The sequence below is a fragment of the Dermochelys coriacea genome, chromosome 10 (genome assembly GCF_009764565.3).
Source record: "Dermochelys coriacea isolate rDerCor1 chromosome 10, rDerCor1.pri.v4, whole genome shotgun sequence".
In the NCBI taxonomy this organism is placed as follows: Eukaryota; Metazoa; Chordata; order Testudines; family Dermochelyidae; genus Dermochelys; species Dermochelys coriacea.
Genome location: NC_050077.1, coordinates 78,138,977 through 78,151,605, shown reverse-complemented (window position 1 = coordinate 78,151,605; position 12,629 = coordinate 78,138,977). Strand labels below are relative to the sequence as shown.

The 12,629-nt window shown below is 44.1% G+C and overlaps 1 protein-coding gene across 2 annotated transcripts in view; it reads right to left on the bottom strand.

Moving 5' to 3' along the window:
* ALDH1A3 (aldehyde dehydrogenase 1 family member A3) overlaps nt 1–8,313 on the bottom strand; it is a 52,910-nt gene extending 44,597 nt beyond the window's left edge. The window contains exons 1-2 of one of the 2 annotated variants that reach the window (XM_038420143.2): nt 8,056–8,313; nt 3,372–3,476 (exon numbers count right to left, since the gene is read on the bottom strand). In XM_038420143.2, the coding sequence (XP_038276071.1) occupies nt 3,372–3,476; nt 8,056–8,169 (219 nt within the window). In that variant the 5' untranslated portion in view covers nt 8,170–8,313. Of the gene's footprint in view, nt 1–3,371; nt 3,477–6,865; nt 7,013–8,055 lie in introns of those variants that run through there. The other variant, XM_043494560.1, reaches the window with a different exon arrangement.
* Between the last annotated feature and the right edge of the window lie 4,316 nt (nt 8,314–12,629).

Here is a 12,629-nt window from a genome sequence, read left to right as displayed (position 1 = left end):
AATGGGAGGGAAAGGCCTAAGTATGAATGACATATTGCAAAAAAAAAAATAAAATAAAATAAATTAAGGTGGCAAACATTTCTCTACATACATATGGACGTTATTTATTTATGTAACATTAAATAGTTTATTCTACTCTTTTGACACTCCATTCTTCAAACAGATACTTCTGAGTAAGAAGTAGCATGGGGATACTATGCAGTCCTTCTCTTAAGCCTCCTTCCTCCTAGCTAGTGGGGTGCTCATCTGTATGAGGGTGAACACTGCAACATTCCCCATCCTGCTCACCTCTTTCAACCTGATGCTTCAACTCTCAGCTCTCCATGTAGCACTATGCAAAGCCAAGCCCTGCAGGTGTTTCCCCCAAGCTATGGCCTCTACACCACAGATCCCATCTCCCTTTGACTGCACTCTGGGAGGCAGCCAGCTTTTGTTATGTAAAAGAAAACCACTCAGGTGTAAAATCCACTGAAGTAGAGCAAGTAGTAGTGGGAAAATTACATGGGGAGGCATTGTATTCTAGGCTGTCTTGCTCAGAAAGCAGCCTCCCAGTGTTGCACTGGCCGAGGACAATGAATTACATCACATTGAATCCAAATATTTGTGGGGTGATACCCAGCTTGTGTAGGTAATCTCCAGTGATTCACCACCTCAGGCCATTCTGTCACCAAGCTTTTCCTCAATTAGAATCATGGGACTGGAAGGGACCTCAAGAGGTCATCTAGTCCGGTCCCCTGCACTCATGGAAGGGCTAAGCATCATCTGTTCTAGAATGTGTGATCAGAAGCTCTGACATGAGGTTTCCTAGGCATGAGTTATACGGTTTGCATTTGTTTTAAGCTTTCTGTAAGAAAAAGGTAACAGCTAGAAGGGACACACATCTTTAGATGGTTGCCCTGTCATAATATTTAGCACTTCTGTACTGTGTTAGCTCTTCAAAAACCACTGTACAAAACATTAAACAATCTAAAGCCTTTCAGCTTTTGAATCACTAGGAGTTGACAAAACAAAGCTATTCCCTGTTGTGTTCTCTGCCCCCCTGAACAAAAAGACTTCATTGAAAAATCAGCATCTTTCAAAAGAACAATTCAACCAAGGCTGCTGCAGGGTCACCCTTGTAGTATCAGGTCTGGTGTTCCCATTTCATTTGTAAAAAGAAAAGGAGTACTTGTGGCACCTTAGAGACTAAAATTTATTTGAGCATAAGCTTTCATGAGCTACAGCTCACTTCATTGAATGCATCTGATGAAGTGAGCTGTAGCTCACGAAAGCTTATGCTCAAATAAATTTGTTAGTCTCTAAGGTGCCACAAGTCCTCCTTTTCTTTTTGTGAATACAGACTAACACGGCTGCTACTCTGAAACCTGTTTCATGTGTGCAAATCAAGCAGACCTTGCTTATTTTTTCCCTTAAGTGCTCCAAGTTTAGGGGAGGAAAGTGAATGAGATTCTGTTTATACCAGGTGTGAAAAAGCAGAAGGAACCAAAAGTCTAGTCTTGTGCAAAAATCTGTTCTCCCTGAAGTCAATACAGCCACACAGGTGTGACGGTCAGCAGGAACTGGCCTGTTTTCTTATTCCCTTCTCGAATCACATCCCATGCTTACCCAACAATTTCCCCTTGGGAAAGAACTTCATTTGAGTTGGGGCAGAAAAATGAGGACTAACTTCAAGTTTATTTCGCTTCAAGTTTTTGGAATGAAACTCAAAAGAAATCAAATGTGAGCTACTTTTGTGATGGATTGAACTTCTAGAGAACTAGCAAATGGACAGAACCTGCCTTTAGCCTATTCAGCCAGTCTTTCTATCATACACTGCTAAGAAGTGGTTTTAAAATCCTTGAGGGAGTGGAGAGGGAGAAACCTACAACATTGTGTGTTGAGCTTCCTCCAATACTTTTTCAACCCCTTAAATGTACAAAGATGCGTTGGCATGTGGAACTAGGCTGAGCATAAGGAAAGAACTTGGTTGCCTGTGCAGTACAGAAAAAATACAACAAAGAAAAAAAATTGGATTTCTTTGATTTTTTAGTACAGTTCAATACAGTATTGAACACAGTGCATCATAAATCTGAAGCCCCACAAGGGAAGATTCTGTAAAAGTTAAAGGACTGGTATCCAGAATGGAATGTTTTGTTTCTCCTACAAATGTGTGGGAATTCGTTCCTTATACACGGGAGGGGCAGTAGTTCTGGCTGGAGCTGGATAGAGTGCGTGCAGGTTCTGTGCAAGCTTCCCACCCTACCGCTCTCATACGGTCTCTTCCCCCGGCTATCCCCTTGCCCTCGCCCAGCACCCACCAGTTGTCCAGAAACGGGACCCAGCACACATAGAAGAGGACGGTGACAAGCACTAGGACCCAGCGTCTGGAGCTGCCTGCTAGCCTCAGTGGAGGAAAGGGACCGAGGGAGCCTCTTCCCTCCCTCTCTGCCAAGCAGAGCTCTGGAGAAATCGGAGGTGGGTATACAATGCCTGCTCAGACTACACCCATGGCTGGCATGGGGTCCCATGGTAACCCGATTCTTAGTGGCCGGTCACCAGTGTTAACCAGATCCCTGGCAGTGTGTTCCTGCAGCATGGGGAGAAGCAGCAGGCTGAGCTCCTTCCAAGCCACAGGGGGCAAGCTCACTCCCCCCACCTGGCCATGCCCCCTGCCTGACCAGTAGGGCCTAAAAAAATAGGAGGGTCTAAGGCTATACCCTTATTAGCCGAATGGTTAATCCGGCCCCGTGCACAAGGCATGGGCTATGGAGTGCTTGATACTAAAGCCAGTATAAAATATTGAGCACTCCCACTCATCCTTTGGTTTGACTGATCGTCACCTATTAATGGGGACTAACACATCCACAGAGAAGGCACCAGAATCCAAGAAGGTTTGTTTTTAAAAGCTTTCCCTAAGAGGATCTTTAAAAATAAATGTGCATTCCTTCTTTGGTCTTAATCTCTGTCCCCAACCCTGCAACGGCTTCATTTTACACATGTGAGTAAACCCACTGAGCCCGTTCATGTGTGTAAAGCTAAGCCTGCAAGTAAGCATTTGCAAGCTGGGGAGGGGCTGAATTACATCAAATAAGGGACCAAAAAAGAGCTGCAATGGGTCAGTAGTTGTTTAATTCACTTATTGCTAAACAATACTTGGTATCACTCCTAGGATTCGGTTAAATCGTTACAGTAATCACCATCCTTAGCAAAGAAGCAACTCATAATTCTATCAGAGTGGGACATAACTGATTCTCTCTAATCCGTTTGAATGAGCATGCCAAAATGGTTAGCTGCCACAGGCTTTACACCTAGAGGTGGGCCAACCACATTTTGTAGCAAAAACAAAAACGAACCCAGGATGCTTTCCTGACTTGTAACCCAGAGAAACTTACCTTATCACCTTCCTCTACATCACAGATTTTCTCAACCGTTGAGGGATTATATGTGGGAAACGTCTTTCCACTCATGGATTCGTGCCATTCGTTGTTAATAAATATCTAACAGGGGTCAAAAAGAAAAAAAATAGCAAACATACACTTACCATGTGGAGGCTCAAGTATCTCTCTCTATGGGCCTGATCCTGCAAGGAGTGGAGAACTCACTGAAGCCAAAGGAAGTCAAGAACATTTAGCAGCTTTGCAGGATTAGGCCCTAAGGTTTCCATTTTTAACTGCAGTCAAACAAACCCAACCAAGGGAAGTACACATACATAAAGGTCCAGTGAAGGCAGTTTTGATTGACCAAAGAATGCAGGATCAGGTCTATGCAGTGTAATTCATGTAATTTAGACTTGTGAAATAGCCAGGATTTATTCCATCCCATCTCCTTGGGTCTGGCAAGCAAACACCAAGAGAAATCTACATATAGCTCCTTTTGCTATACAAAGCACAAACATTATAGATGTTGGGTATATGCTGCTAATGTTGCTTATTTGGGGCTACTCATCAGTGGTTTCTCCATTAGCATTTTCCACCAGTGAACGTGCAGTATGGACCCAATTTTGCAATGCTACCTCACCCAAGGAGGTACTTACTTACTCACACATGCCCCTAACACTTTGCCAGTCTTTTGTCAATATCAATTGGAAAAGTTTTGTCTATGGCAATTTATTCTTATATCCAAATTAAATAAAAACAAACCCATAAGCCTTTCTATAGCAAGGACAAAGAGTCCCAATGTTGTGTAACTAAAAATGCATTCAAATACTTTTAAAATGATTAAAATTTTGATCTTTAATATGAACTGTGCATAGACACCAGTATAGAATTGATTCAACAAGCATCTGCACAATTCTGACCCAGCTTGACACTATCTGATGATGCTTTTATTAATGATTCCTTGTAAATAAAATGAGATTAAACAGTCTTTAGATAATGAGCCCTGGTTAATCTTTGCAAGACAGTAAATTATTTTATTTGAACAAAAGCATTTCCCCTTTCCAATGCAATGTACAAGTCTATTGGCACATCAGCTCATGCTAGAATTCTGTCCCACAGAAAAGAAAAACCAAAAACCCCAACCAATCCTGCAGTCTTTGCACACTCAAAATTCCCATTGAATTGGATCGCATAGATGTCTTTTCTTGCCTGTTTCAAAGAATAATTACTCCTTAACATTAGTATTGAAAATAAATAAATATTTTTCTCCAAATACTTCTGCAAAGTGCGTGCAGCACATATTGGAGAGAGCTGCCTAGATGTGAACTCGTCTGAAAGCTGATTTTTAGATCCACCTATCCTGGATGATTTTCCAATTTTTGGGGGGGCTGGGGGGCGCGGGAAAAGAGGTGTCATGATTACAATACTCAGTGCGACAAGACACCAAAATGAAGTTTTGGAAGAGAACTCACCACACGGGAAGTTTTAAGTAGCCTGGAGCTCACAATTACAATCCAGCACTTTGGATGCAAACATTTTTAAATGGTAAGAGTGAGCAGGTTTATGGAAGACAAAGGCAAATCTGCGTCTAAAATGGGGAACATTTCACTGCAAACTTGAGAGATACAGGGAGGGGAGCCCATGAAACTACAATGGAATGTTTACAGCTACTAATGAATGGGGCACCATTTTCCTGCATCTATGTGTTAGCATTAATTATGGATCAGGGAGCTAGAGATGAAATCACTCTAGCGAATGGCAGACTCAAGGCGACTGACAAACTCGCCAAGATTCTTTTCACCATCATACAACTAAGCTTGGTTCTTCCATAAGAAGTCACTCTAAGCGTATTACAAGGATCATCACTGCACTCGCTTTCATCTTCATCTCTAGGGACATTATGGAAAGATCATTTGTGAGCGATCATTGCTTCATAAAAGCATCATGCTGATCAATACAAGACTTGGTCTTGAAACCATTTCCCCAATTCAGTAGCTAGTAGAATTGAAAAGAAAATTATCACTTCACAGAGGGATGAGTGCTGGTGGGAGACAGCTGCAAACATCTGGGAGAAGTCGATAGTTTGCAGAATCCCCCCATAGATGTGTATTTATCATTATTCTAAGCTTAATATTGCCCAAAATTTTCCTCATCAGATGAGGTGTTGTGAGCACCAGAAGCAGAACTTGTACTCTAACAACGTTTTCTACTTTTGAGACAGTCTGTTGGATTGTCTAGACATCTTTAGGGGTCCTATTCTCCACACCCATCTCACATGCAACCGCCAGTGAGGTTAATAAAAGTCTGTCTAAAGTAACATCATGCCATTCTGAAATCAGCAGCAGAAGGTGCAAGTCCCAGGTTAGCAGAAAGCTCATCTTTTAAAAAGCAATGTAGGGAAAACTGGTTTAAGAAGATGGCTTATCTGCTGACAAATTATTAATAAATGACTAATCACATTTGATTCCTTCGGTGTGTACCTGGATCAACTTTCAACTTGAGAAATTAATGCAGTTCAGCTTTATTTGTCCTCTCGCAGCTGGGAGACAAATTATAATGATCTCTTTTATATAATGTAAGCAGCATGAATTATTTTATATTAATTAAAACATTCTAAATCCCACTAGCCTGTTTAGTCCAGTCACATAGTTGAAATTAGCAAAGTAAAGGTCATACGTCAATAGTGCAGCATAAACCTGAGGAGTCCCTCCACTACACGAAACAGTGCTGTAGGATACTGGTGAATACAACATAGGGGGATAACTACCACAGTGTGACAATTCCTTAAAAAAGGATGTTGAGGTCTGCAATGACTCTCAACTCTATGAGTTAGAAACCAGCAATGAGCAGATGTCTTGGATATCAAGAACAAAGTAGGAAAACCAGGAGTCTTCTAATCAAGGACTTTGGAAGTTTTACATTTCAGTGGCTTGGGATAACCAAGGTGTTTTAAAGGGAAGCTCTATTGATTACATAAGAGCGGACTGGACTTTTGGTTGTGTGTTTTTACACTGAAGCCCTGACTTTAGCAAGGATACCAGGAGCTTTTTCCCCCCAAGTGTAAAAATCAGACATTTTGAGGGGTAAGATCAGCGCAACCAGCAATTTTGGGTCTGATCCTAAAAGTTGCCGAGGACCCTTCACTCCTAGTGCCTCTGGCAGAAGCTGAGGGCCCTCTGAACTTTGCAGCATTGATTCCCAATTCCCTTTCCTGTACTATAAATATAGGGTCTGATCCTGCCATCAATGAAGCCAATGCAAAACCCCCAGTAACCACAATGGGAACAGGACTGAATCCACAGGGGGAAAAAAAAAAACAAAACAAAAAAAAACACCACCTGTTTTTTTTAAAAAGGATTTTTTTTTTTTAAATCCTCCTCCCAGCTTCCCTCCATCCAGATGCGACTTCAATGGAAACTGCTGAGCCCTCTGAGTTCCCAAGAAGTGCTCCATATCTTGGAGGACTGGCTCTCGTATGCCCAGCGTACTAATTTGGGATATGGCCTCACCCGGTTAGTGACCCAGGATGGCACATGAGGTCCATACTCAGTACAAAAACCATTTTCTTCTTCGACAGCGAAATCCCGGAGAACAGGGTGACTAAGCAGTACAAATTCAAGAATGCACAGATGCAACTTCATTTGGGGCTGAAGTAAGTCTAATGTGGAGAAGAAGAGGAAAACTATAACTTCAACCTGTAGCAGAAATTGCTAAATCATAAACTTTGGGAGGGGGAACACCCCAAAAATCAACTTCACTTGATTTCCTGCAGTTGACATGTCTGCGGAGGCAGGAGCAGTCCAGTGACATGCATCTTTTTGCATCGCCCCTAGAACCTACACCTTTCTCCACTTGCTACAAATACCACAATAAACGCCCACTCTGTTCAAATACAAGAGCACAGACCAAGGTTGTGGAACATCAAGCTAAAAAGAAACCAACAAAGTAATTAAGCAAAACACTGCACGATCAATAAGAATTGAACCGAGCCTCTGAATCACAGCAGACACGGGGGGCGGGGGAATCTGCTGTTAATTAAAAGTACTAGACAGATGTATCCTGCAACCATGGGAAGCGCAACACGTCTCTGCAGGAGCGGGACTCCAAACACAGACGGATGATAGCGAAGAAGGGGAAGCTTTTGCAAACTCAGGTTGCGAGGAGGAAATGCCCTAGTTTTCCCCCATTTACTCTTTAATCTTACTGTTGACATAATACAAGACAGAGGTGCACGACCACGAGGTTCCTGCCCGAGAGGTCAGACGCCGCGTTCCTGCAACCCCCAGGTCGCCCCGGGAATTCAGCCCGCATTGGGGCTGTGCAGGATCAGGGCCCGGCGCATTCTGCGCCAGGTGAAGTCGCCCTACAGGCGTGGGGACATTGAGATTTGCTTTTTCTTTTGTTTTGTTTAAATCCCCGTTGGCTCCTGAGCAGATGGGTCAGGAGCTCTGGAGTGTAATTCATGTAAATTTAGACTTGTGAAATAGCCAGGATTTCTTCCATCCCATCTCCTGGCATCCTGGCTGGGATGAAAGGAGCGAGCCTCCCGCGGGGTGGCTGCTCGGAGCGCAGCCATGCCCCCACCCAGCCGGATTTAAGCGGCGTCCCTCCTTTCGGGAGGGGGGGGGGGTCCCCCGTGCCGGGACACGTGCCCCGGGCGGCGCGGAGAAGGGGCGGCAGGTGCGCGGCGCCGGCTTACCTTGGTGTGCTGCACCTCCAGGTTCTTCACGGGCCGAGGCAGCGCCGGCAGCTTCTTGTCCGGCTGCCCCTTGTCCGGCTGCCCGTTCTCCACCGCGCCGTTCACCGCGGCCATGGCAGGAGCGAGCGCCGCGCTCCGGCCGCCCCCGCTGCCAGCCCTGCCTCTGCGGCTGACAGCCGGGCGGCGCGGCCTTTAAAGGCTCCCGGCCGGCGAGCGCCCATAGGCTCCGCGCCATGCGCCCTCGCCACGCCCCCTCCACCGCGCGCCGGGGCAGGTACGGCCCCCCCCGGCGGCTCGGCCCCGCCCAGCGGCTGAGCCCGCGCGTGCCTCCCGGGGAACGAGGGCAGGGCTCAGACAATGAGGGTGGTTGTAAGTGTCTCCTTGAGCAGGGGGAAGCTGCTTTTAAAAGGGTCCTCTGGGGGAGGTCAGCTGCATTGCCACAGCCGCTGGTGCTTCCCTGTGAGATATAATTGGGGGGGGAAAAGAGGATTTGATAGCAAATTAACCTCCTAATAAACTTGCATAGGTCCAAGAGCAAACCTGGAACATGCAGCCCATTGGCTAGGCACCGAGCCCACCAGCTAGGTGTCTCTGGTCTTTTCGGGGCCACCGCAGACCAACTGCATCCCCCCCTCCCTTTTAAAAGTTTAGCCACTGACTTTGGCCCAGGGCCGGCTTCCACTTTGCTTGGGCGGGGCAGGGTAGGCGAAGAGCTTGAAAACAGTTACACTCATCCCAACAAAAGGGATAGCTCGGTGCTTTGAGCACTGGCCTAGGTAAAGCCAGAGTTGTGAGCTCAGTCCTGGAGGGGGCCATTTAGGGATCTGGGGCAAAAAGAAAAAAAAAATGGTCCTGCTTTGAGCAGGGGGTTGGACTAGATGCCCTCCTGAGGTCCCTTCCAACCCTGATATTCTATGAACCTTAGCACTTGGCATACACCCATCCTCAGCACAGCCATCCCTCCTCCAAGGTCTGAGATGCTTTAAGACTTGTCTCTAAAGAGATGCCTGGAAGTGTATTGACTTGGGCATTTTGGCTCAGGGGAGGGCAGGTAGAGAGTTCTGGAGATTGCCCGGTTAGCAGCTCCTATTTCAAACCCTGAAGATCCAGTTTGGGCACCTCCATGACCGCACGGCCCAGGGAAGATGTCTCTCCAGGCTGCATATCACAAGTCATTCATGCCTTTAAGTCAAAACTAAAATCTTAAACACAAGGGTGTGTGCCACAAGGGTGGGGGCCCCTCACCCTCTATTCCTTGCTACAAACAGCCCTCATGCACTGCTGTCAAGTTCAACAGCAAGTGCTTTATTTCCATTGTGCTGTACAAGTCTTTTCTCCCCCATATGGCTTTTGTTTTCTCCTTAGGCACAGGGCAAGAGATCTCACTTTTTTAGCCTTCCCCTCTCCTCAGCCGACCAGCTGAATCACATTGTTAATGGGTTAATCATCCAGTCCTTTACCAGTTGTCTCCTCAATTTGGCCTATGGAGGGACACTTGCCAAGAGCAGTGAGTCAGCCTCAGGATACTGAAAGTCAAAATCATCCTAGCTTGCCTGTTGCAAGAGTTGGACAAAACCATGACCTTTTGGGTGGAGCAGATCTAGAGTCCATTTTGTCAAGGACAAGCCTTGATTTCAGACTGGTTTTGCAAAACTAAAACCTGCGCTCGCTGGCCCATCTCGCTGCTGAAGATTTTTTTCGTCCCCCATAAATTGCAATTCCAACTGGACCAGTAGATGGCGTGGGACTATGTGAGCAGTCCTTACCTTAGACCTTAGTCCATCCCATCCATTGCTGCACATTGGGCTACCCACATTTGCCATCCTTGCCAGTCAGCTGCCCTTCGCTCCAAAATCTTCCCATTTCATGTTGAGGTGCTTGATGTCTGTTCATCTCCATGTTATTTGTGGTCTTCCTCTCTTTCTTCTTGCGTTTTCTGGCTTCCATTCAAGGGTGGTATTTGGTAAGCATTCTTTTTCCATTCCAGCACATGTCCCAGCCACTGAAGTCGTCTTTTCTAGATGATTTGTGAGAGGGTACTTTGTCCAGTAATTTTTCTGGCTTCTTCATTAGTCTTCCTATCTCTCTTTGTTATTCCCAATATTCTTCTCGGACACGTGTGATGAAATACATCCAGCTTTTGCTTATCTTTCTTGGTAAGTTGCTATGTCTCACTGATCTATGTTGTACAAAGTAATTATCACCATCACATGTTCAGTTTTGTCTTGAGGGAGATGTTTCTGAGTCTTCCAAATGCCATGTTTGCCTTCCCGATTATTATTATTATTTACTCGGAACTAGTACCATCTTGGCTGATGCTACTTCCAAGATACATAAAATTATTCACCTTCTCCAGTTTCCTCCTCTTCAATTTTGATTTCTGTCTCTGTAGTCTCCATTAACACATCTTTACATTTCCATTACTTCTTTTACTTGGTTTGTTCATTTTTGTAGTCTGTTGGCATCTTCATTGATACGAGTGATGTTGTCAACAAAGTCCAGATCAAATAGTCTTGAATTGTTCCATTTTAGGCCATATGTATCACTGTTGCATTGTTTTAATCCATTGTCGATGACAAATGTAAACAAACAAGTGTAAACAAAAGGAGACATGATGCACCCCTGCTTTACACCTGTCTTGATGCTGAATGGCCATTTTAATGCAGCATTTTGAGTTGGCATAGAATGCCTTCATAATGTTGATTAATTTTGTTGGAATTCCATATTGTTCTGCAATTTTCCACGTTGCTTTTTGAAAGTCCACAAAATTGATGACAAGACTGCCTTGGAATTCAATTGTGTTCTCAATAATCCATCTCAGGGTGAAAATAGCATCTGTGCAGGATCTCCCTTGTCTAAATCCAGATTGTTGTTCACGTAGGATGGTATCCATCTTTTCTTTCATTCTGTTCAGGAGGACTGTTGCTAATACTTTTCCTGTGACAGATAGAAGTGTTACTCCCCTCCAATCTGAACAATTGTTTAGATTACCTTTCTTTGGTAACTTGATTATAGTACCGAGGGTCCATTCTTCCGGCACTTTCTCCTCCATCCATATTTTGTTGCACAGCGAACAGATGACTGATTCCACGTCTTCACCTCCATATTTAAGCATCTCAGGATGAATGCCGTTCAACCCAGGTGCCTTGTTGTTTTTCAGCTTCTGCAATGCTTTTTTTACTTCTTCGATTTTTACCTCAGATAAACCATTAGACCTAGATATAGATGTATCATTGTTAATTCCAGTCTTGTAAGTGGTTCTGGTTGGTTTAGCACTTCTTTGAAGTGTTCCACCCATCTATTTTCTTGTTCCTCCTGCGTTTTCAAAATTTCTCCTTGTTTTCCTTTCACAGCGACACTTCTGAATTTTGATCCAGATCCTGTTAACCTTTTCAGGATCGTGTAGACTGTTCTTGTACCGTTTCTTTCCCCTGCTTCTTCAGCTGCACTAAACTTACTTTCTATCCAATTTTGCTTCTCTTTTCTGCTTTGTTTCTTTACTGCTTTGTCAAGGTTCCTGTAGGTTTGGTTTGTTCCTTCAGTCGCATGTTGTAGTACTAGAGCCTTTTGGTTTCTTCCTTTGTCTATAATTTTCCATGTTTCTTCTGAGATGCACTGTTCTTCATTGCTTCCTCTCTTCCTACCAATGATCTTTTCAGCTGCTTCTAGCACAGCTGGCTTGAAAAGATCCCAGTATTTTCCCCACTTTGTTTTCTTCAAGATCTTTAAGGGCCTCAGACCTGTTCTTGACCTCTCTCTGGTACTCTTTTAGTATTCTGAAATCTTGTAGTTTCTGTGTATTGAGTAATTGGAGTCTGGGTTCTTTCTTTCTGAGCGCTTTAAATTTCAATTTGATGTTTGCTTTCAGCAAGTAGTGACCGCTCCCTATATCTGCTCCTCTGAATAATCTTGTGTCTAAAACTGATGTTTTCCACCTCTGTCTAACACAAATATAGTCAATCTCATTTTGTGTTTGGCCATCTGGTGAAATCCATGTCTTTTTGTGTTGGAAGAAAGAATTGCAGATGCTAAGATTGTTTTCAGCACAAAATTTAAAGAAGTCTTGTGCCATTGTCTGTCGTTGTTCCAGTTGCATGGGGGCCGATGACTGTTTCCCAACCTCTTCTTTCACTTGATCTGGGCATTAAAATCTCCCGTAACCAGGACAAGATTGTGGTTTGGTGTTTCTTTCATTACATCGTTCAATTCTGTATAGAACTGCTCTTTGTTCTTTTCATCTGCATCGCTTGTTGGAGCATATGCCTGGACTCTGGTGCACTTAATGTGCCGAGAATGGAATTGAGCTGCCAGTAGCTTATCGGATATTAGTTGTCAAGTCAGAAGCAATTTCTTTGCAGCAGTATTCATGGGGATTCCTACACCCCTCTCATATTTGTTTCCACCTGAATATAACATTATTTTTTCTCCAAATGTTATCATACCTTGATCTTTCCATCTAACTGCACAAAGTCCTAGGATGTCAATTTTATATCTGTCCATTTCTTTGATTACCTGTGCTAATTTCCTGCATTATTTAGAGTTTGTACATTCCATGTAGCTATGGATGTACTCTT